Genomic DNA, 22,705 nt, shown 5'->3' with positions numbered 1-22,705 from the left:
TCTTTAAGGGGCAGGTAGGGGTTAGACAGTAAGACAGGTCACTAAGGAGCAGATAGGGGTTACACAGTACAGAGACAGGTCTTTAAGGGGCAGGTAGGGGTTAGACAGTAAGACAGGTCTTTAAGGTGCAGGTAGGGGTTAGACAGGAAGACAGGTCACTAAGGAGCAGGTAGGGATTAAACAGTACAGAGACAGGTCACTAAGGAGCAGGTAGGGGTTACACAGTACAGAGACAGGTCTTTAAGGTGCAGGTAGGGGTTAGACAGTAAGACAGGTCACTAAGGAGCAGGTAGGGGTTAGACAGTAAGACAGGTCTTTAAGGTGCAGGTAGGGGTTAGACAGTAAGACAGGTCACTAAGGAGCAGATAGGGGTTAGACAGGAAGACAGGTCTTTAAGGGGCAGGTAGGGGTTAGACAGTAAGACAGGTCACTAAGGAGCAGATAGGGGTTAGACAGTAAGACAGGTCTTTAGGGGGCAGGTAGGGGTTAGACAGTAAGACAGGTCACTAAGGAGCAGATAGGGGTTAGACAGTAAGACAGGTCTTTAAGGTGCAGGTAGGGGTTAGACAGTAAGACAGGTCTTTAAGGGGCAGGTAGGGGTTAGACAGTAAGACAGGTCTTTAAGGTGCAGGTAGGGGTTAGACAGTAAGACAGGGTCAAGGAGGCTGCAGACACTGGGCATTGAGCCCAGTGCCTTTGGGAGGGGATTCGACCACCATTGTGGTGTCAGTGGACCAGTGGCGTGTCCCTGAGCGGGCCTCACCTTCTCGCCGCCCTGGACGCTCAGCGTGAGGTTCTTCAGCACCAGGTCCAGACCCTCGCGGTACCGGACGCTGTAGTCCCGGAACTCCACGTTGCCCTGCGGCGGCCAATCTGAGGGAGGCCGCTTGTCCTCCACCACCCAGGGCGCCTGCGGGGTCCAGCCCGGGAGGGAGGGAGGGAGGGAGGGAGGGAGGGAGGGAGGGAGGGAGGGAGTGAGTGAGTGAGTGAGTGAGTGAGTGAGTGTTTGTGTGTGTGTGTGTGTGTGTGTGTGCGAACGTGCGTGCGTGAGTGAGTGAGTGCGTGAGTGAGTGAGTGAGTGAGTGAGTGAGTGAGTGAGTGAGTGAGTGAGTGAGTGAGTGAGTGAGTGAGTGAGTGAGTGAGTGAGTGAGTGAGTGCGTGAGTGAGTGCGTGAGTGAGTGAGTGAGTGAGTGAGTGAGTGAGTGAGTGAGTGAGTGAGTGAGTGTGTGTGTGAGGAATTGAGTGAGTGAGTGTAATATAAATATAAATATATCTATATGATATACATGTATGAGTTGTAGTCCTTCTGGTGTTAAAACGCTGAGTCTACAGTACAAAGGCCTCATTTCCTCTCTGCAGTACAAGGGCCCCACACAGAGAGCAAGAGGCATTATAACCTTTATGATCTGGTAATACTTTAGGACTGCTGTGTGTTCTGTTATGAGCTGGCAGCTCTGCTGCTGTTGTTGTTTTTGAGCTCTGTTATTCTGGCAAAGCACATTCTCCTCCTGAACACAAACAACAACAGATGCTGTGCACGCACGCACGCGCGCACAGAAGCATGCACACACACATGCGCACGCACACACACATGCACACACACTGCGTCAGCAGAAGGCCTTGTACCTCAGTCTTGGTCTCGGAGTACTCCTTGACACGCTCCACGGCCACGATGTTGCTCTCCAGGTCGGACGTCATGCGCACCATCCAGTTGAGCGTCATGGTCACCTTCACAATAAGAGCGTAACACGTTGATCACCTTCACAATAAGAGCGTAACATGTTGGTCGCCTTCATAATAAGAGGGACACGTTGGTCGCCTTCACAATAAGAGCGGGACACGTTGGTCACCTTCACAGTAAAAGAGGGACTCGTTGGTCGCCTTCACAATAAGAGCGGAAAATGTTTGTCGTCTTCACAATAAGAGCGGGACACGTTGGTCGCCTTCACAATAAAAGGCCCATATTTACAATGCTCGCCTTTTAAAGGAGAGGGACAGAGGTTGTACTTCAGGGAACTTTATGCCAATTAGCCTGTCATGCAGCGAGCGTTGGGCCCTGTGATTGGACGATCGACGTTCAGTGGGTGCAGTCCCCAGAGGGTGCGAGTCGGGGTGGTGTTCATACCTGCAGGGCGTAGGACACCGAGAGGCCCACCAGGCCCGGGTTCAGCTTCTCCTTCCCGATGACGGCGAACAGCGCGGCGAACAGCACGATGCAGTTCCCGATGAACTCGATGCGGACGCCCAGCCACCTGGGGACGGACGGACGGTGAGAACACGGCTGCAGGGTCTGGATGAGCACAGGTTCAAATGCCTGTGCTGCCTTATGTGTGCCAAGTCAGCCTGTCTAGACACTGGTTCTAAGGGAATGTCTTATGAAAGTAGTCCGAGAGTGAGTGAGTGAGTGAGTGAGTGAGTGAGTGAGTGAGTGAGTGAGTGAGTGAGTGAGTGAGTGAGTGAGTGAGTGAGTGAGTGAGTGAGTGAGTGAGTGAGTGAGAGAGAGTGAGAGAGTGAGTGAGTGAGTGAGTGAGTGAGTGAGTGAGTGAGTGAGTGAGTGAGTGAGTGAGTGAGTGAGAGAGAGAGAGTGAGAGAGTGAGTGAGTGAGAGAGAGGGAGTGAGGGAGTGAGTGAGAGTGAATGAGTGAATGAGTGAGTGAGAGAGTGAGTGAGTGAGTGAGTGAGTGAGTGAGTGAGTGAGTGAGTGAGAGAGAGAGAGTGAGAGAGTGAGTGAGTGAGAGAGAGGGAGTGAGAGTGAATGAGTGAGTGAGAGAGATAGGTTGTTCAGCTCAACAGGTAAAGAATGCTCCTAACACAACCCATATTAGTTTGAGGCTTCAAGAATAGATTTAAAGATAGATATATACGGTAGATATATAAACCTATCTAGAGGTATAGGAAAGTGTCTAAATATCTCTATTTCTAAATAAAAACCATGAATAGATATATATAGATACAGATAAGTGTCTAAATATCTCTTTTTTTTAATAATAGGTAGTGACTCTTCTGGTTGTCGTCCACCCCATGCATAGATATATATTATGTATAGATCTATATTATGTATGGATCTTTATTTGATCTCTCACCTGTTGGCCACGATGCCGGGGTAGTAGCTCTTCTGGTTGTCGTCCACGCGCGTGTCGCTCATGCGTACGAAGGCGCTGTCCTTGCCGTAGGCGCGGATGACGCTGGCGCCCGTGATGGTCTCCGAGAAGTGGGAGTAGATGGGCGAGCGGCTCACCGACTCCAGCCGCTTCAGCTGGCGCGACGTGGCCACGTAGAACCTCTAGGGGGCGTCACCGAGCAGGAGGAGCAGGAGGAGGTCGACGAGGGGGCGGGCGAGTGTGATTGGACGAGAGGCGGGGACAGACACAGCGTTATGGCAGACTGTAACGCGGGTAGAGCTGTACGTTTTGAATTGGATGGAAACTGAAATGTTGATGCTTGCTTTCACACACACACACACACACACACACACACACACACACACACACACACACACACGCACGCACGCATACGCACATAGACAGCTACACATTGAGACAAAACAACTGGACGCACACAGATACGCACATAGACACATGCACACATGCAAACATGTGCACATGCACAGCGGCGAGGCCAATGTTGAAACAAACACCTGAAGCCTCAACAGACGCCATAGCAACGCTGCCATCAAACAACACCAGGAGTGTTTTGGAGATAGGGACTATGATCGAGATAGAGAGTCATCATATCATAGCCTGATCATACTCAGTATGAGATACTTATACCATTCTCAGGGGTATCATTTTTAACCTGTGGGAGTCAAAATGATAACACATAACTATATTGTGCATCAATATATTCAGTGCTTGCATAGTTTTGTAATCCATGGCAAGATGAAGAAGAAAGCCTCAGGTGTTTTTTAAATGTATAAACCAGTCAAAAGCCTTGATTATTACTCCGCCTTTTGGCATAATGTCATAACGGTGTCAGAATGGTCGGGCATAATGGTCGGGCTGTCTCATAACGGCGTCATAATGGTCGGGCTGTCTCATAACGGCGTCATAATGGTCGGGCTGTCTCATAACGGTGTCATAATGGTCGGGCTGTCTCATAACGGCGTCATAATGGTCGGGCTGTCTCATAACGGCGTCATAATGGTCGGGCTGTCTCATAACGGCGTCATAATGGTCGGGCTGTCTCATAACGGTGTCATAATGGTCGGGCTGTCTCATAACGGCGTCATAATGGTCGGGCTGTCTCATAACGGCGTCATAATGGTCGGGCTGTCTCATAACGGTGTCATAATGGTCGGGCTGTCTCATAACGGCGTCATAATGGTCGGGCTGTCTCATAACGGTGTCATAATGGTCGGGCATAATGGTCTCATAACGGCGTCATAATGGTCGGGCTGTCTCATAACGGCGTCATAATGGTCGGGCTGTCTCATAACGGCGTCATAATGGTCGGGCTGTCTCATAACGGTGTCATAATGGTCGGGCTGTCTCATAACGGCGTCATAATGGTCGCGCGGTCATAATGGTGCAGCACGACCATAATCCCACAAACCCAACAGAAGGCAGGAGGCCCCTGGCCCCAGGCTCAGGGGCCCGGGCTCAGGGGCCCCCCGCTGGGGTCCCAGGAGACGGGGGAGCTCGGAGGATGTTACACATGCACACAAAGCTCGGAAAGGCGGGAGGGAGAGATGAGATCAGAGCATGTGATTGGTTGAGGCGGATGGCGTGTGTTGTGTGTGGGATATGGCGCCCGGGTTAGTTAGAAAAAGGACGGCGCACGTGAACGTACGCACACACACGCACACACAAAAGGTGTTAAAAATTGATCACAAACACAGGATGAAGATTTGCACCTGTACTGATTTGTCTCGGGGGGCGAGCGGCTGTTAGTTATTTATCATGCAAACTACGCCACCTTGAGGACAGATGGAGAACCAGTGTTTTTGCTTTTCTGTCGTTCTCTGAGGATGCTCAGGATGCGTTGAGTGATCACGGAGCCCGACTACTGTACTCAGTTTGGGGTCTTCCTCCTCCACAGCAGATGTTGAACATCGTGTCAGCTTTGACTTCCAAATTGTGTTGCAGGCCCCAGAAACCAAACATCAGCCAGGCTCCTAAATAATCCAACTGAGGTGAGTGAACGTCTAGCAGACGTCGACTGTTAATAGGCACACATCCACGGGAAACCCTTGATCAACACTAGCTACCACCGCTGGACGGCTGTTCCCTTGACGACCACACGGAAACCAGGGAGGGGGGAGAGTCTTCATCTGTTTCAATATATTTATCAATATACCTGCGTGTGTTAAATAGTGTGTACTCTGGGTAGGGCTCTTAAAGGAACAACCGTCCATACAGGCCACTAAATAATGTCCCGCCTACTATCGTCACTAGGCCCGTCGCGTCCTGGCTAACGTTGCGCTAACGTTGCGCTAACGTCTCGCTAACATCGCGCTAACGTCGCGCTAACGTCTCGCTAACCACGCACACACAGCGGCACAAAACGACAGCAGAACCAAACCGGACAACAGACTACCGCCAGCCATCCACAGAGCTCTCAGACGACGTTCGGACAGGCAGGGGGGCGCGGGGCGGTCTCCTTGTTTACCTGGACCCACCAATAGAAGAGCAGCAGGGGCGCCACCCCCACCATGAACATGGGCGTGAGCACCGAGCACACCAGCAGCACGTTGAGCGTGAACCAGAAGGTGCGCATCCATATGTCTATGTTGTCGGGGATGGCCGTGTCTATGGTGTCCACGTCCTTGCTGAAGCGGTTGAGGATGCGGCCGGTGGGCGTGCGCTCGAAGAAGCCCTGGGGGGCGCGCAGCACGCGCCGCAGCATGGCCTCGTGGGTTAGCTGCGCCGCACGCAGCATGCAGTACGCCTTGCCCAGCAGGGAGTTCACCATCAACAACACACCTGGAGGAGGAGGAGGAGGAAGAGGAGGAGGAGCGGGAGGAGGAGGAGGAGCGGGAGGAGGAGGAGGAGCAGGAGGAGGAGGAGCAGCAGCGGGAGGATGATGATGATGATGATGAGGAGCAGAAGGTAGAGGAGGAGGAGGATGAGGAGGTGGAGGAGGAGGAGGAGGAGGAGGAGGAGGAGGAGGAGGAGAAGCGGAAGGTAGAGGAGGAGCAGGAGGAGGAGGAGGTGGAGGTGGAGGAGAAGCGGAAGGTAGAGGAGGAGCAGGAGGAGGAGGTGGAGGTGGAGGAGAAGCGGAAGGTAGAGGAGGAGCAGGATGAGGAGGAGCAGGAGGAGCAGGAGAGGAGGGGGAGGAGGGGAGGAGGAGGAGGGGGGGAGGAGGAGGAGGCGGAGGAGGATGAGGGGGAGGGTGACGACGATGATGATGATGATGATGATGATGATGATGATGATGATGATGAAAATTAGGTGGAGGTGGAGGTTCAAGGTGAGGGGAAGGAGGAGGTGATATGGGGGAGTGTGAGGAGGAGGGAGGAGGGTGATGGTTAGGTAAAGGGTAAGGAGGAGAGTAAGGAGGAGCGGGGGGGGTGAGGAGGAGCAGGGGGGTATTGAGGCGAGGAGAAGGTGAGAAGTGATTAGGAAGGGGGTGATGAGGAGGAGGAGGAGGTGAGAATGGGGGAGTGCGAGGAGGAGGATTGCGTAGGGTGAAAGGAGGAGGAGTGAGGAGGAGGAGAAAAGTGGGTGGGGGTTAAAGGTATGCTTTAAGGAGAACACCCAGCTTATGCAGGCAGAAAAGCACAGGTTTGATCAGCCGCTGCATCCACGTGCATGCCCAGGCGAGAGTGCACTTCCACTGCTCTGACACTAGAGGGGAGCAGAGCTACTCTGAGGAGGCGTTCTTCACTACTACCGACACCTTCCCGTTCCCGATCCTCTTCGGCTGCGCCTCTCGATCCAGAAGACAACAAATCCACAACAACAACACCGACCAGACCCTAACCTGCTCACCATCACACCCCAATGGGCGACCGAGTCCTGGCCAACGAGAACGCGACTTTTGCAGCAAAGGAGTGAACTCCACACGGATCATTGTCATCCGTAGGGAGGAGCAGGAGAGCCCTAGCCCTCACACACGCTGCGGTCAGATGTGTGTGCGCATATCAGCGGTGAAGAAAGTGTGTGCGTGTGTGTGTGCGTGAGAGAGGGAAGATAGGTTCACCAGAGACAGCCAAGGAGGGATGCTCACATTGAACAGGTGAACGGAGGAAGAGAGAGAGGAGGTGGGCGAGGGACTGACAAGCATTCCGGCCACTCCAGGCAGTGGAATCAGGAAAATCACGGAGGACAGATACAAAACACACACACACGCACACAAACACACACACCGGCATGCACACGGACACACACTCCTCCGAGCAGTGCCCGGACACCGCCCTGCCCTGGTGGGAGAGCGCGCGGGGGTGTGGGGGTGGGGGGGTACCTGGACAAAGACGTAAACGAAAGCCAGCGGCACGATGACCACGGCGAAGATGGGCGTGCTGGCGACGATGACGATCATGGTGGACACGGAGGAGAACAAGGTGCCCAGGAACATGAGCACGGTGGAGGGCAGCACCTCGTCGATGATGTAAATGTCCTTGGAGAAGCGGTTGATCAAGCGGCCGAGCGGCGTGGTGTCAAAGAACGCCTGGGGCGTGTGAAACTTGTTGTTCAGCAGGTTATAGTGCAGCTTCTTGGCCGCCCCGATGTTGCCCACGGCCAGGGTGAAGGAGGAGACCATGACAAGGAGACCTAAGGGGGACAGGGAGGAGCAGTTTGGGGAACGGGACAAGAGGATATGGGCGCCGTTTTCAGCCGCCAGGTCGTAGCGGGAGTACTTTCCCCGACGGGGGGGGCGCTGTGGCTTTCAGAGGAACAGTGCGACAGTTTTCTGCATGTGCTTATAATCGACAGAGGAGGACAGAGTCAGTTCCTGCTCATCCATCAGGAACATCCCTCAGTTTTCCAGCGGGCTTCGAACTGATGGACGCAAACGGTGACTGCCTCCCGGCGAACGCAGCTTCAATCGGTTAATAGAGAACTGCTCCAGACTGTACGATTAGAAGGGTGAATGGACAACACAGTGATAACGTATGTGGAGCACATCCATAGTAAGCGTTCTGTGCTACACCTGCATCTGCTGTTCTCACTCCTGTGCCTGCTCTATAGAGCAGGTGTTTCCTCTGTTAAACCTTCATTGCACTGCTGCGAGGCCGTTCAGTCCAGGCTCCATGTGACGGTGAGCTAGCAACTACCGTTGCTAGGTCACCGTCACATGGACCCCGGACGATCACCTCATACGAGCTGCTTGTCGTGGTTCACAACAAGAAGATGTGTTTACAACCTTCCGCTGTGGAAGGGTTAGCATTTCAGTTGCAGCCCCTGATTGCCAAAACATCTGAAAGGCATGCAGGAAACCAGACGCAGAAAACTCTGCTGGAGCTGCATGGTATAAACTAGTACTGGTTTTGCGTAAAACGACCAAGGAACAAGGTCAACTCTGTACTCAACTCCGTCTTCAGCGAGTCTCCAGGGAAAGTCTCAAGGGAGAGACTCCAACCAGATTCTCCAGGGAGACTCCAACCAGAGTCACCAATCAGAGTCTCCCGGGGAGTCTCCAACCAGAGTCTCCAGGAAGTCTCCAACCAGAGTCTCCAGGGAGAGTCTCCAGAGCGAATCTCACCTTGGGCAATGCCCAGCGAGGCGTACACCCCCAGCCTCATGTTGACCTCGTCCCTGGTCTGGTTGGCGCTGGCGTCCTTGGTCCAGTCGCTGAGCCAGACGTTGGCGCCGATGGCGGCGGCGTTCTGGCAGCCGTAGAGCAGGCAGATGATGACGGAGAGCACCAAGCCCACCGCCTTGGCGTAGTCCATGAACACCTTCATCTTCACCTACAGGGACCAAGTGGGAATGAAGGGTGTTATGTTCGTTGCATAATACAGTATAAGGACAACTTGAAAAGGCTTAGTTGTGGTTCCACGTTGACGCAACGCAAGGGGGTTTACGGACCCGTCACGTCCTTGCGGACCCTCCTTGTGTCCACCACAAGGGCCTGACGTGCGCCTCCCTAAAAAATGTCAACCTGGCATTCAGGCGACGCAGCAGCAAGGGCTGTAATTGGTCCAACGCAGAACCAAAACAGGTTCAGTCCTGACGTGGAACCAAAACTAAGCCTTTGCTAACGGATTGACACAAGAACAAAGGTTGAGACGTTGACTCTGATTCACCAGCACCGGAACGATATATATAATAGTAATTATATGTGACACTGAACAGGTGCCCTAGAGCGCCCCCTAGGGCATGGGAGTAACAATGCCTTCGGGCGCGCTCTCTGTCCTGTGAGGACGTACCCTGCCGGTCTCGGAGGTCTCCGCGTGGATGAGCTTTTCCGACCCGGGGGCCTGCCGTGGTTTCTTCTCCGCCGGGGGCTCCCCGGACTTCCGCTGCGAGGCCAGGTGCCTCCGGCGTGTCTTGGAGTTGTCCGAGTCCCCGGAGATGATGCTGATCTGCCTGGGTGGAGGAAGAGGAGCGCAAGGTCAAAGAGGGCGGGTTGAGAGCTACGTTATGGGGCACGCCCGGTGGCTGAGCGGGTAGAGCGCGCACCGTTAAGGCTCAGTCCTTAAGGAAGGGTCCAGGGTTTGATGCCTGCCCGTGGTAATTTGCTGCATGTCCTCCCCTCTCTCTCCCATGCTTTCCTGCCTAACTCACGAGGGGTGTTGAGTTATCGGCCGCATTCCAATATAATCTCCCTCCGCTCGCTTCCCCTCCTTCCCCGATCCCTGCTTCACTCCTGGACCGGTGTACCTCCATGTTTACTCAGGAGATGTTTGTTTGGTACGACTCAAAGGCCAGACTTCCCCTCCAACCCCCCAGGCCTCTCGCAGCTGCTCCCAACATAAACCCGATTTCTGGGGTTTCCCGGTAATAAACAGGCCGGTGATAAACGATGGTGTCTTTAAGGTGCTGCAGGCAAGATTTGAGTGCTATCATCTGAGAGTAATTTGATGCCATAGCAATCAGTCTGCTATTGAGTGAGGGAAATAATCTGTTCTGCTCCACTGCCTGCCTCTGTAAAAGAGCTCTCACATTTTAGACTTTTAGATGCCAAAATGTCTCAATTTTTTTCATTTGAGGCTCTTACATTCTCATTTTAATTTAGACGTAGACCCTGGTTCGTTAACGCTTTTTAACTCATACTGTATAAAGTTGAACAAATGATGATGATGGCTGCAGGAAGTATGCAAGACCACCTGTGCCCAGTGCGTTTGGGGTACCTGATGAACTGCCTCTTGGTCTCGTTCACCACCGGCTCATTGTCCGCCATGTCTGTGTGGTTGCTAAGGGCGTCGTCGGGGAACAGCTCCTCATCATCAATCAGGTCCTCTGTGGAAGACAGTTTGATTATCACGGTGTGTGCAATGTTTACACTGCAGAGGCCTTCAAAAGAAACTGGAGTTAAATGGACTGCGTTTATACAGAGCTTTCCTTACCAGTGGCCGCTCAAAGCGCCTTACAGTATCACCTCACATTCACCCATTCATGCACACAGTCACACACCGATGGCGGTGACAACCACGCAAGGCCACAGCCAGGCTCGTCAGGAGCCGTTAGGGTGAGGTTTCTCGCTCAGGGACACCTCGACACTCGGAGGAGACGGGGATCGAACTAGCGACCCTCCTGTTACCAGCCAACCCGCTCTAGCTCCTCAGCCACATGCCGCCCGAGTTAAACAATGCTCAGGCGGCAATAAGTGCTTCTCTAGACGCAACCCGAAAAAAACAACGGCAGTAAAATACAAGAGTGAAAGACAATCAAATATAAATAAGAACAACCGATAAAATGTGAAATAGACAGAGGAGCAGGAATGAGTTGGAGTAGACAGAGGAGTAGAGAGGAGCAGGACTGAGGTGGAGTAGACAGAGGAGCAGGACTGAGGAGGAGTAGAGAGGAACAGGACTGAGGCGGTTTACCTATGGCCTCTTCCTCGATGACGTCCTCAATGGCGTAGTTCCTGAGGAACTCTGCAAAGGCCCCGTTCTGGTCCAGCAGCTCCTGGTAGGACCCCATCTCAGTCACGCGGCCGTCCACCATCACCAGGATGTTGTCCACCTGCGGCAGGAAGCTGACGCCGTGCGTCACCAGTAGGCGGGTCTTCAGAGAGGAAGAAGAACAACAACAAGAAAGTTATCAAGTAACGAGTCTCGATTACTTCATACTCGTGTCCCAACATCATAGGTGGACTTGACTGTGTCCTTGATAAGATGCCTCAATGCTTAACATTTTCAATGCTCTGTCGCTACCAACTCCACTTTGATATCCAGTACCAACTCCACTTTGATATCCAGTACCAACTCCACTTTGATATCCAGTACCGACAGCACTTTGATATCCAGTACCAAGACCACTTTGATATCCAGTACACCACTTTGATATCCAGTACCGACAGCACTTTGATATCCAGTACCACCAACACCACTTTGATATGGCCTAAAAAAAAAAATGTTTGGTTCCTGTTGGTTGTCAGTTGAGGTCATGGGTAGTTAGGGAATTTAGTTTTTATTTTTATTTATTTTTTCCAGCGGCAGCGAATGATAGGTAGGTTGTTTTCATTTAAAAACGAGTAAATTCGCTCATCCTTGTACAGAATGAAGAGGTGCTGTACCAAAACGTAATTATAGTTTGCATAAAAAAAAAAAAAGCTCATAAAATAATTTGGGTCGCACATAAATTGACAGGGTCGGTCGGAAACCGGAACCAACACCACTTTGATATCCAGTACCAACACCACTTTGATATCCAGTACCGACACCACTTTGATATCCAGTACCAACGGCACTTTGATATCCAGTACCAACACCACTTTGATATCCAGTACCGACACCACTTTGATATCCAGTACCAACTCCACTTTGATATCCAGTACCGACACCACTTTGATATCCTGTACCAACTCCACTTTGATATCCAGTACCAACGGCACTTTGATATCCAGTACCAACACCACTTTGATATCCAGTACCGACACCACTTTGATATCCAGTACCGACACCACTTTGATATCCAGTACTAACACCACTTTGATATCCAGTACCAACACCACTTTGATATCCAGTACCGACACCACTTTGATATCCAGTACTAACACCACTTTGATATCCAGTACTAACACCACTTTGATATCCAGTACCGACACCACTTTGATATCCAGTACCGACACCACTTTGATATCCAGTACCAACACCACTTTGATATCCAGTACCGACACCACTTTGATCCATGTTCTATAGATTGATGCCCAGCAGCTGAACAATGACCTTCTCCTAACTTGGACTGAATGCGGTCCAACAGGTTCCTCTCGTTTAATCCTAGCTTCCTCACAGAAAGACGAGGTGAAACGGCGCTCGAGATCATCTTACTACCATTCTTAGAAACCTCTTCCAGTCAGCCCCGTAATTCGAGGACAGAGCGGTGGAGGAATACGGACGGTGTCAAAGCACAGACATCAGTTGTTACGTCATCGGTTGAAAAGTGAAAGGTGAACCTCATCAGGTTACATTTAGATAGTTGATGTTTTTGCATGGCTTCGAGGATAGAGATAGATAGACAGACGGAGAGAGAGAGAGAGAGAGAGAGAGAGAGAGAGAGAGAGAAAGAGAGAGAGAGAGAGAGAGAGAGAGAGAGAGAGAGAGAGAGAGACCCCCTGTGTAATGCTACTAACCCAGAGAGAGAGGGAGAGAGCCCCCACCTGAATGATAGATTGCGTCTTGTGTGCGTTTTGCTCGGAGCCTTGAGAGTGCCCTTCCTACCTTGCCCTTCAGCGCCCCTTCCGGCCCGATCAGGTTGTCGAAGATGTGCTTGGCCACGTGGGCGTCGACCGCGGAGAGGGGGTCGTCCAGCAGGTAGACGTCCGCGTCGCTGTACAGCGACCGGGCCAGGCTCACCCTCTGCCTCTGGCCCCCCGACAGGTTGATGCCCTGGGGGGCAGCGGGAGAGAGAGTCAGGGACCGGGGGGCCCTCAGAGACATGCAGGAGGAAAACTATCACTTTCTGCGTGGGAATACTGACAGCAGACGGGCTTCACACTGGGTTTCACTTTCTTTGGCTTCATAGTCGATTAAACTCATCATGTTCAGGAGGGGAGTTTAATTTAAAGCAGATTTCTACTGCTGGCACACACACACAGTGTTCATTAGAAACCTTTTTTGAAAGTTCTTTACCGTTTAAGTCGCTCACACTGTGATGGGTTGAATCTGGGTTTGACTTTCTCTAGCCTCATTGTTGATTCAACCAATCATTTTGTTGGAGGGGGGGATCTGTGAGCGAACACACACTGGGCCAGCAGAAGTAAATTGTAAAGAATGTTCTAAAAAGGTTACGAATGAACACTGCGTGGACTGGCCAGCAGTAGAAATACACCTAAAATGCCACTTTCAATTAAATTTCCCTCTGAAGGATTCCTCCACTCAGGGTAAAAGAGTATTCTTCAGACTCTCTCTCTTCAGTATTTCTACTTAACAAAACAGGAAACAAGGCTGGACTCCACCCCTGGCCATTTCCGGTTCCTGGCCAGGCTCTGTCTCATCTCCACCCAGAACTTCTGCTCTAACACAGTAGGACTGCTGGATCCAAGGGGACACCCACGTCCTACCCCCAGGCCTCCCTTCATCCCCTCACCCCCCGCAGTCCTCCCACCATCACCTCACCCCCCGCAGTCCTCCCACCATCACCTCAACCCCCGCAGTCCTCCCACCATCACCTCAACCCCCGCAGTCCTCCCACCATCACCTCAACCCCCGCAGTCCTCCCACCATCACCTCACCCCCCGCAGTCCTCCCACCATCACCCCCACCCCCCCAGAGTCCTCCCACCATCACCTCACCCCCCGCAGTCCTCCCACCATCACCTCACCCCCCGCAGTCCTCCCACCGTCACCCCCACCCCCCCCGGCCCTCCCACCGTCATCCCCCACCCCCCCAGCCCTCCCACCATCACCCCCACCCAGGCTACCTTCTCCCCGATCTCCGTCATGTCGCCGCCGGGGAGCACTTCCAGGTCGGGGGTCAGGGCGCAGGCCTCCAGCACGCTGTGGTACTTCTGCTCAGCGAAGGGCTTCCCGAACAGGATGTTGTCCCTGAGGGTGGCGTTCTGGATCCAGGCCTGCTGGGGTACGTACGCCACCGAGCCCTGGGGGGTGGAGAGGCGGAGAGAAGCAGCGGAATTTAACGATTCTGCAGCGGAGCTCGTTACATTTTTATAGCGACTTACAATAAGCGACTTACAATAAGTACATTTGTCAGAAGAAAGTGAAACAACAATATATCGCTGTCGGTACGGTAAGGATGTTCATAGAACCAAGTGCCAAGCACCAACCATCACTAGGTAAACCCATTCCCTGTATACAGCAGTGTAAGCTAGCTAATGCAGAGGCTACACAATTACTATGAATAAATACAACATACAATTAAGTGCCAGGACGTACAATGGTGAGAGGGCGGGACTGGATGGCTATGCAGAGTCTAGGTGAACTCTGAACAGGTGAGTTTTGATGAACACGTTAGAAAACCGTTGCGGTCCAAAACCTGTTCTCTATAGTAGTCGGAAGTGCCCGACGTTGTCACACAATCGGGACGGGCCACACATGTTTCCATGTAGCGGTCAGCTCCATTTACACGGCCCAGACGTCTAACGGTTCTCAAATGGGGGTCACTTTGGAGTACTGCAGGGGGTACTCAGAATTAAAAAAAAAGAAAGAAATATATACCAACAGATTTTTTACTTTTTTTTTAACTTTTTCTCAGAAAAATATGTTGTGCCGGTGAAGGGGGTGCTCAGCTGAAGGAATATCTTAGAAGGGGTACACTAGTAGAACCTTTTTGGGAACCACTGGTCTAACGTGTTCATAACATGCTGCTTTGTACACAATATTCTCTACCACAGGACAAAAGCGATCTGTTGAATGGCAGCTGATGGAAGCGTGTTGCATGAGGTCAGTGCAGCTCTGCTGGTCCTTACCCGCACGGCCACGTCGCCCTCGATCTTCTCCATCTCCCCCAGCAGGGCGGAGATCAGGGAGGACTTGCCGCAGCCCACGTGGCCGACCACAGCCACCAGGGAGCCCTGGGGCACCAGCATGTTGATGCTGGGACACACAGAAGGACGTTCACATCCAGCAGGAGCAGACGATTTAACCAAAGCGACTGACAATAAGTACATTTGTCTGCGTACTATGCAGTGTGGTCTACTGTGTTCCCCAAGGGAGTGTTGTGCTCTGTGTGGGTGCTGTCTGGAGTTGAGGGCGTACTTGTGGAGGGCGGGGGGGTCCTGCTTGGTCCAGGTGAATTTGCCGTTGATGACAGTCACAGAATGTTCTTTGAAGGCAGAATGGAAAGAAGGACAGATTAATGGAGTGAATGAAAAGATGCCGGTGTGTGCGGCTGGATTGCGTCTTTCCAGGAGTGGGTTTGAGTCGTGTCCTGGCTTACCGCTGGCGGCGCTGTTCTTCTGCACTGCCTCTGGGTCCAACTCGCTGTGGCTCAGGAAGTCCTGGATGCGTTTGAGGGACACACTGGCCTGAGGAGGGCAGGGGGGGGAGAGAGACACGGTCATGTGAGAGAGAGAGAGAGAGAGAGAGAGAGAGAGAGAGAGAGAGAGAGAGAGAGAGAGAGAGAGAGAGAGAGAGACAGACAGACAGACAGACAGACAGACAGACAGACAGAGAGAGATGCTGATAGACAGACAGACTACCTGTATGATGCTGCTGAAAGACAGACAGACAGGCAGACAGACAGACAGATAGGCAGACAGACAGCCTACCTGTATGATACAGACAGACGGACAGACAGACAGACAGACAGACAGACAGACAGACAGACAGACAGACAGACAGACAGACAGACAGACAGACAGGCAGACAGACAGACAGACAGACAGACAGACAGCCTACCTGTATGATGCTGCTGATGACCTGGGGCAGCATGTTGAGGGGGAAGCGGAGGATGTTGAAGAGCGACAGCGACACGAAGGCCTTCTCCGCGTCCAGAACGTTATTCTCGTCCACCTTCACGTACACGGCGAACGTCGTGAGCGCCACCTGTCAGACCACGGAGACGCAGGACCGCGGTCAGACGGCCAGGGGCCACACGCACGGGAGAACTCTGCTCAGGCATCTCCGCAAAGGAACGCTCAGCAGGACAGATGGGAACGTGTGTACGCCCATCTCCCAGGATTGACCCAACATGGATCTGGGATCATTATGAGCTGACCTTCTCGATGGGCTGATTGCTCGTTCAGAATCATGAGTGTTTGCTTCAGTGTTTCACAAGACAAAGAGAAAGAAAAACTGGTGGACACTGCATCTATACTGAACACTAAGGTAGCGTCGAGAGGTAGAGGAAGCCCTACTCGATACTGGCTTCATGGCTGCGGTTGGACAGGGGTTTCTCATTTCCTTGTATTAGTTTATTTTTAGGGCATTTTGCAGACGCTGTATTCTAAAGCGACTTACAACCATTCGTGACAATAACGACGGCGGAGTCAACCACGCAAGGCGACAGCCAGCTCGTCAGGAGCAGTCAGGGTGAGGCGTCGTCTTCCTCGGGAACACCTCGATCAAACTAACAACCTTCCGGTTACAAGGCAAGACCAGTACTCTGACCTCTAACTAGTCCCCTAGGAGACCCAACCGGAAGGGTGGTTGGTCCAGGCCATGGTGGTGACTAGTTCTCTGACCATTAACTAGTCCTTAAGGAGACTAGCTCTCTGACCACTCACTAGTCCGGACCAGTACTCACCAGGAAGGGGGCGCTGGTCCAGGCCATGTTGGAGACCAGCTCTCTGACCACTAACCAGTCCTGCCCAGTCCAGACCAGTACTCACCAGGAAGGGGGCGCTGGTCCAGGCCATGGTGGACAGGGCCCCAAGGTAGGCGGTACGACGTAGGACGTCCAGCTCCTTCTGCCGGATGGCGAGGACCTTCTCCTGGAAGGAGCCCTCCCACGCGTACAGCTTCAGCACCTTGATGCCGTTCAGGATCTCGCTCATCAGCTTGATGCGGGCGTCCTTGTGCTGCATCTGTTGCACCTGAGAGAAAGAGAGAGAGAGACCGGGGTGAGACGGCCGTGCAACATGAGGCGTGTGTGTGTGTGTGTGAGAGCAAATTGCACAAATTCGTTAGAAAATAAACCCTGCAACACGACCCTTAAGGATCATTATATAAGGTCATATCATTTATTCGTCAAATTTTACATGAAGAGTTCATCATGTATATTTATAAAACGGAGACAGAGAAAGACGGAGAGACAGAGAGAGAGACAGAGAGACAGAGAGACAGAGACAGAGACAGAGACAGAGACAGAGAGAGAGAGAGAGAGAGAGAGAGAGAGAGAGAGAGAGAGAGAGAGAGAGAGAGAGAGAGAGAGACAGAGACAGAGACAGAGACAGAGAGAGAGAGAGAGAGAGAGAGAGAGAGAGAGAGAGAGAGAGAGGGAACAGAGCCTAGGAACAGATGGCTGTGCAACATGAGGCATTTGTTTTGTGTTATTAAACCTTTATTTTACCAGGCAAGTCCCATTCAGACGACAAGACCTCTTCTTCGAGGGGATCCCTAGCCCAGATAGCAGCAATGCAGTTTCACAACAACATACAACAAACACTAAAAGTACCTCAATCAAACCCTTTGGTAGTCGGTCTCAGAATCATGTACCTAACAAACGGTTGATGCAGGGTGAGATGGCAGTGCAACATGACGCACGACTGAGGTCTCATAATTAGACTAGCCTCACAACATTTCACTACATTTTTCAATAATGAATTGGTTCAGATCCTTTAGCTGCATGTGTGTCTGTAAGATGTTCCACGCTGCAGGGGCTGAAAACATAAAAGCATGCTTGCCAAATCCAGTGCGTGACCTAGGGTCTGATAGGAGGATAGATAGATAGATAGATAGATCCTTTAATAATCCTTTACAGGAAATTACAGTGGCACAACAGCGTGAACAGACATAACAAACATAACAAACCCTAATAACATTCGGATAACATTCCCTCATATGCTAAAATACTTAAATACTACAATAAATACAATAATAAATACTAAATACTAAATACTATAAGGTGCAAAGTTAATTTTGTGCATTGTAAAACCGTATGGCAGCTGGTATACAGGACTTCCTGTACCGCTCCGTTTTGCATATTGGTGCAATTAGTCTCTGACTGAAGGTGCTGTTCTTGATCACCTTCAGGGCGTGGAGTGGGTGAGTGGGGTTAGTCATTATTGAGGCCAGTTGAGGATAGTGTTGTTTGAACACAAACCATAATTGCTAGTCCTTTTGTGAGATACTCCCACACAGGTAAGAAGGGAGCAGACCAAGGATGGACTGTTTAATAAATATGTGCCAACGAGTGAGTCTGTGCAGGGACAGTGACGGCCACTGAACTCTGGCCAATAGGGTGCAGTGTTGTGGCAACCGTCAGAGCACTGTGGTACAGCGTCCAGCCAAGGCAAGCGTTGGGCAGAGGTGTGCAACAGATCACCACAGCCCAATAAGGGAAGCGACGAAGCCTCAACCAATTTCTTCCTGGCAGCTTAGAAAACGTTACTGAACTTTCTATGTGAACATTCAATTTTAAACGATTAGCAATTAAATGACCATGATACTTGTACTGTGACACTACTTCCATCTAACTGCCCTGCAAGGTTAACAAGCTAGGATGATAAGTTAATGTTTTCCTGGCATTAGGAAAATCTTCGTGTTGAGTGCTACATTTTTTTTTTTTAACTACCGTGACTATAGACTCTGTTACCAAAAGCAGACAGTAAATACTCAAGTGTGTGTGTGTACGTGCGTGCTAGCTTGCGTGTGTGTGTGTGTGTGTGTGTGTGTGTAAGTAAATGAGTGAGTGAGTGAGTGATTCAGAGAGAGAACCCTGTCGAATGATGAAACATTTAGTGACCCATTTCTGGAGTGAGGCACCCCCGGTGACGGTTCTTGCGGTTTGGTTTCAAATCTTACAGTTCACTAATCACAGTGGTGCACGGAGAGGTTAAGTGGTGTGCATAAAATGTCTTCTGTTGTGTGCGCATTAAAAGGATTCCTTGTCACCGTTCCATAACACACCTTCCAGGCAATTGGCAAGGAGCCCAATGGAAAACAAAGCACCCCATACGACACACAAGGGAACACTTATGGCGCGCTTCCACCGGAGGGTGCGGGTCGGTTCGGTGCGCAAAGGTGCGGCACGGAACGCTTTTCCTACGCCAAAAGTGGGCGCGACCCGGGCTGAGCCGAATTGAGCCATACTCGTCTCGCTGTAGTCCTCCGTTGGGGTGCTGAGACGCCTGAAAGGTTACCGGCAAGTTCGAGCTACACATGCCGTCCGTTGATTGGTCGACAGAATCGCACTTTCTTGTGACGGGGGATAATAGCAAACACATTACCCGCGAGGTACTTCTGGACAACAACGAAAGCTTGGTTTATTGAAGAATATGTCGCGCAAAAGTTTCTTGGACGTCCTACATTGTTGCGTTTTGTCAATTGTTAGCATTCTTCATTTTCCTTGGATTTATTGGCCGGCTACAGTGTGTCGGGCTGCTATGAGGTCCCGATGCCTACGTAGCTGCCGCGGCTATCGGCTTACGGCTTAAACCCCGCCCTACCATAAGGGTCCCGTCGGCGGTGGAAACGCCAGCCGTAACGGAGCTGGGCTTTACCGCACCCTCACTACTCCACCAAGCCGCACCGAACCAACCCTCTGGTGGAAACGCGCCACTAGACACCTAGTTCACCTATGCCGCTTTTCCACCGCCAATGTAGCTCGACTCGACACGACACGACTCGACACGGTAGCAGCACTGGTCCTTTTCCACCGCAAATAGTACCTCCTGGACGTGGGCGGGGTCGGCTGCGCGAAAGGGCCGTGACGTATTTTTGTACGCGACGCAAACAACACCTACGCAACCCACACATGGACAGAACCCACATAACAACAATGGAGGACATCGATGCGATGGTATTCGTGTTTGTATTATTAGCTGGCATGTTGAAGAAGTGGAATATGTTGGCTGCGGCGCTGCTATGGCTGTTACCAGCATGGTTGCCATGTCGCTCTCGTGACTTCGTCACACTCTCTGGCCAATCAGTGGCCGGCCGTCTACCGACGTCACCTTTTAGCATCGGCTCAGCTCGCTTGGAACCTAGAGCGAGGCGGTACTAGAAAAAGCAGCCACTTCAGGTACCAGATACCATGTTTTCGCGGTGGAAACGCAAAAAATGCGAGCTGAGTCGAGTCGAGTCGAGTCGTGTCGAGCTGGTACCATGCAGTGGAAAAGCGGCACTAGACTCTGCATAGCCTCCCCCCCCCCCCCCCACACACTTATTGTATGTTGTACGTCCTGGCATTTAAAACTAGTACTAAGCATCGTGTAGCAGCTTATCCGAGCTATCTTTGTTGTTTACGGGGAATGGGTTAACTTAACAATTGAGGTCAATTGTTACGCACTAATTGTATGTTGTTCGTCCTGGACCTTAAAAATAGAACTTAGCATTGTGTAGCATCTTATCCTAGCTATCTCTGTTGCATACGGGGAATGGGTTAACCTAGTGATTGTTGGTGCTTGGCACTTTGTTCTCTGAACATCCTTACTGTTCCGACAGAGATATATTGTTTCTCTTTCTTCTGACTAATGTAATTATTGTAAGTTGCTTTGAAGAAAAGCGACTGTTAAATGCCCTCAAGGTTAATGTAAAAGGAACATATTTTTTGGGTTCCTTTGACTGCTACTGTACATATCGGAGACGTGTCTGGGCAGGGATCCTTACCTGATAGGCGCGGGTCTTCACAGCGATGGCAGCGTTTAGGGGAATCAGCAGCACCATGACGGCCAGCCCCGCCAGCACAGACGGACCCAGGTTCTGCATATCGGATTACAGAGACGTTCAGACAACACATCCCAACACATGAAGGGAGGCGCATCTGGAATACCGGCAGACAGGTCGTGGCAGGACAAATGGGTCGGATGAATGAAAGTAAATCGGAAGGTTCCCAGGGTGTTGCATCGAGGTGATGTGTAACGGAAACCGCCACAGAGTTCTGCTTTATAGCTTTGTTGTGAAATAATCAGTCTGCGAGTTGTGTTGATGAGTTGCGTTGATGAACGGACGTTGCAATCGTTACCGCAATCTTTTCCCAACACTTGTACGAGTCTCTTCTCTACTCTTCTGTTAGGAGACACCAAAGTCTGGGGGTCCCTCTTAAAGAGGGTCGCTGACCCATAGTATAGTATAGTATAGTATAGTATAGTATAGTATAGTAGCATCACAGTTTTCTTGACAACGTGTTAAACGTTGAATGTCTCCGCTTTTTGCCGACCAAACACAAAAAGCTTAGTAAGCTAAGCTAAGCGTGTGCTTGTGGGAGTGTGTGTTTGTGTGTCGGAGCGCGCGCGCGTGTGTGTGTGTGTGTGTGCGCGTGTAGGAGCGTGTGCGTGCGCGTGTCCCACCTGCCACAGGAAGTACAGCGCCAGGATGATCTGCAGGGGCGCCGACCACAGCATGTTGAGGAAGGTGGTGAGGTCCATGAAGCGCTGGGCGTCCACCGACATCAGGTTGACGATCTCCCCCACGGTCGACTTACGCTTGGCGGCGTTGGTGATCACCAGGGACTGGGGGGTGGCGGGGGGGGGGGGAGCAAACCGTTTAGCAATCACTTTTGTAGTATTGATTTATCTGTGATGACGCTGGTGACCCTGTGAACCTGTGACCCTTCGGTGAGCTGAGAGAACAAGGATTGTACGAAACAGGAGCTAAAGATGTGGGAGAAGCAGAGGTAGGCCCTACTTTGGAGGTTATTCTGATTGAGTGTACTCTGTACCACTAGGCCTCCCCTCCCCCTTGTTTTGATAGGGGTAAGGGGAAGGGGTAAGGGGGAGGGGTAAGGGGAAGAGGTATGGGGTAGAAATGGGATTGGGCCTCAATCTCCATCGCTACAAGGGCTGTAATATGTAATTTTGGTCGCAAACTAAATAGAGATTACTCCTGTGATATGGTGGTGGGAATGTTTTTATCACAGTGACTGCTTACGAGTCAGAGTGAATAAAGCAGTAGAACTCATCTCTTTCAGTTTCCTTTCTGGCCAAAATAACGGTGTTTGTTTCATAGGGGATACCACTGAGTGAATGATCAGCAGGCAGCCTCTTAGTGATCTCGGGCCCTGGCACCTCCATCCATCCATCCATCCATCTATTACAGGCAGAATTGTGTCAGGCTGGTGCCTTGTCGGGCTCCACTCTCCAGGCCCACATGCCCCTCTGACTGGGGGGAGGGGGGAGGGTGGGGGGGTGGCGGTCTGCCCCTACCTTCCGGTAGATGGCTCCGATGATGGCGGTGCGCAGCCTCATGCCCGTGACGAAGCAGTACTGGAAGTGCTGGTGCAGGATGAGGGTCTGCAGCAGGGCTGTGAAGAACATGAGGAAGGCCAGAGCGTAGCCCCACCAGTCCGGAGCCCCCTTCTGCTTGGTGAAGGAGATCAGTAGTCTGGGGGGGGGACGGGGGACGCGAGCAGAGGCCGGGGTTAGAGGGGGGACGGAGGGATGGGAACAAACACGCGCCGTTGGGCCACCCATAACAGAAGCTCTGATCGTTGTGGTTCCTGATGTTCCGCTGGATGCTCTGCCCCTATCCGCGGTCCCTTTTCAAGTTCACAGGCGTACACGCACGCACGCACGCACGCACACACGCACGCACGAACACAC

The 22,705-nt window shown here is 51.7% G+C and overlaps 1 protein-coding gene across 3 annotated transcripts in view; it reads right to left on the bottom strand.

Annotated features, from left to right (window-relative positions):
* The window catches only part of abcc3 (ATP-binding cassette, sub-family C (CFTR/MRP), member 3), a 52,084-nt gene that overhangs the window by 5,053 nt on the left and 24,326 nt on the right, over nt 1-22,705 (bottom strand). The window contains exons 9-27 of one of the 3 annotated variants that reach the window (XM_060037178.1): nt 22,310-22,487; nt 21,455-21,616; nt 20,775-20,867; nt 16,835-17,038; nt 15,903-16,049; nt 15,442-15,529; nt 15,261-15,327; nt 14,972-15,098; nt 13,967-14,143; nt 12,766-12,933; nt 10,930-11,110; nt 10,234-10,342; nt 9,310-9,469; nt 8,643-8,850; nt 7,401-7,711; nt 3,083-3,282; nt 2,126-2,252; nt 1,627-1,728; nt 764-910 (exon numbers count right to left, since the gene is read on the bottom strand). In XM_060037178.1, the coding sequence (XP_059893161.1) occupies nt 764-910; nt 1,627-1,728; nt 2,126-2,252; nt 3,083-3,282; nt 7,401-7,711; nt 8,643-8,850; nt 9,310-9,469; nt 10,234-10,342; nt 10,930-11,110; nt 12,766-12,933; nt 13,967-14,143; nt 14,972-15,098; nt 15,261-15,327; nt 15,442-15,529; nt 15,903-16,049; nt 16,835-17,038; nt 20,775-20,867; nt 21,455-21,616; nt 22,310-22,487 (2,956 nt within the window). Of the gene's footprint in view, nt 1-763; nt 911-1,626; nt 1,729-2,125; nt 2,253-3,082; nt 3,283-5,606; nt 5,921-7,400; nt 7,712-8,642; nt 8,851-9,309; nt 9,470-10,233; nt 10,343-10,929; nt 11,111-12,765; nt 12,934-13,966; nt 14,144-14,971; nt 15,099-15,260; nt 15,328-15,441; nt 15,530-15,902; nt 16,050-16,749; nt 16,786-16,834; nt 17,039-20,774; nt 20,868-21,454; nt 21,617-22,309; nt 22,488-22,705 lie in introns of those variants that run through there. The other 2 variants (XM_060037175.1, XM_060037176.1) reach the window with 2 other exon arrangements.

The sequence above is a fragment of the Gadus macrocephalus genome, chromosome 18, assembly GCF_031168955.1.
Source record: "Gadus macrocephalus chromosome 18, ASM3116895v1".
Taxonomy (NCBI): domain Eukaryota; kingdom Metazoa; phylum Chordata; class Actinopteri; order Gadiformes; family Gadidae; genus Gadus; species Gadus macrocephalus.
The sequence above is the reverse complement of the archived record's forward strand: the minus strand, read 5'-3'. Positions and strand labels throughout refer to the sequence as shown.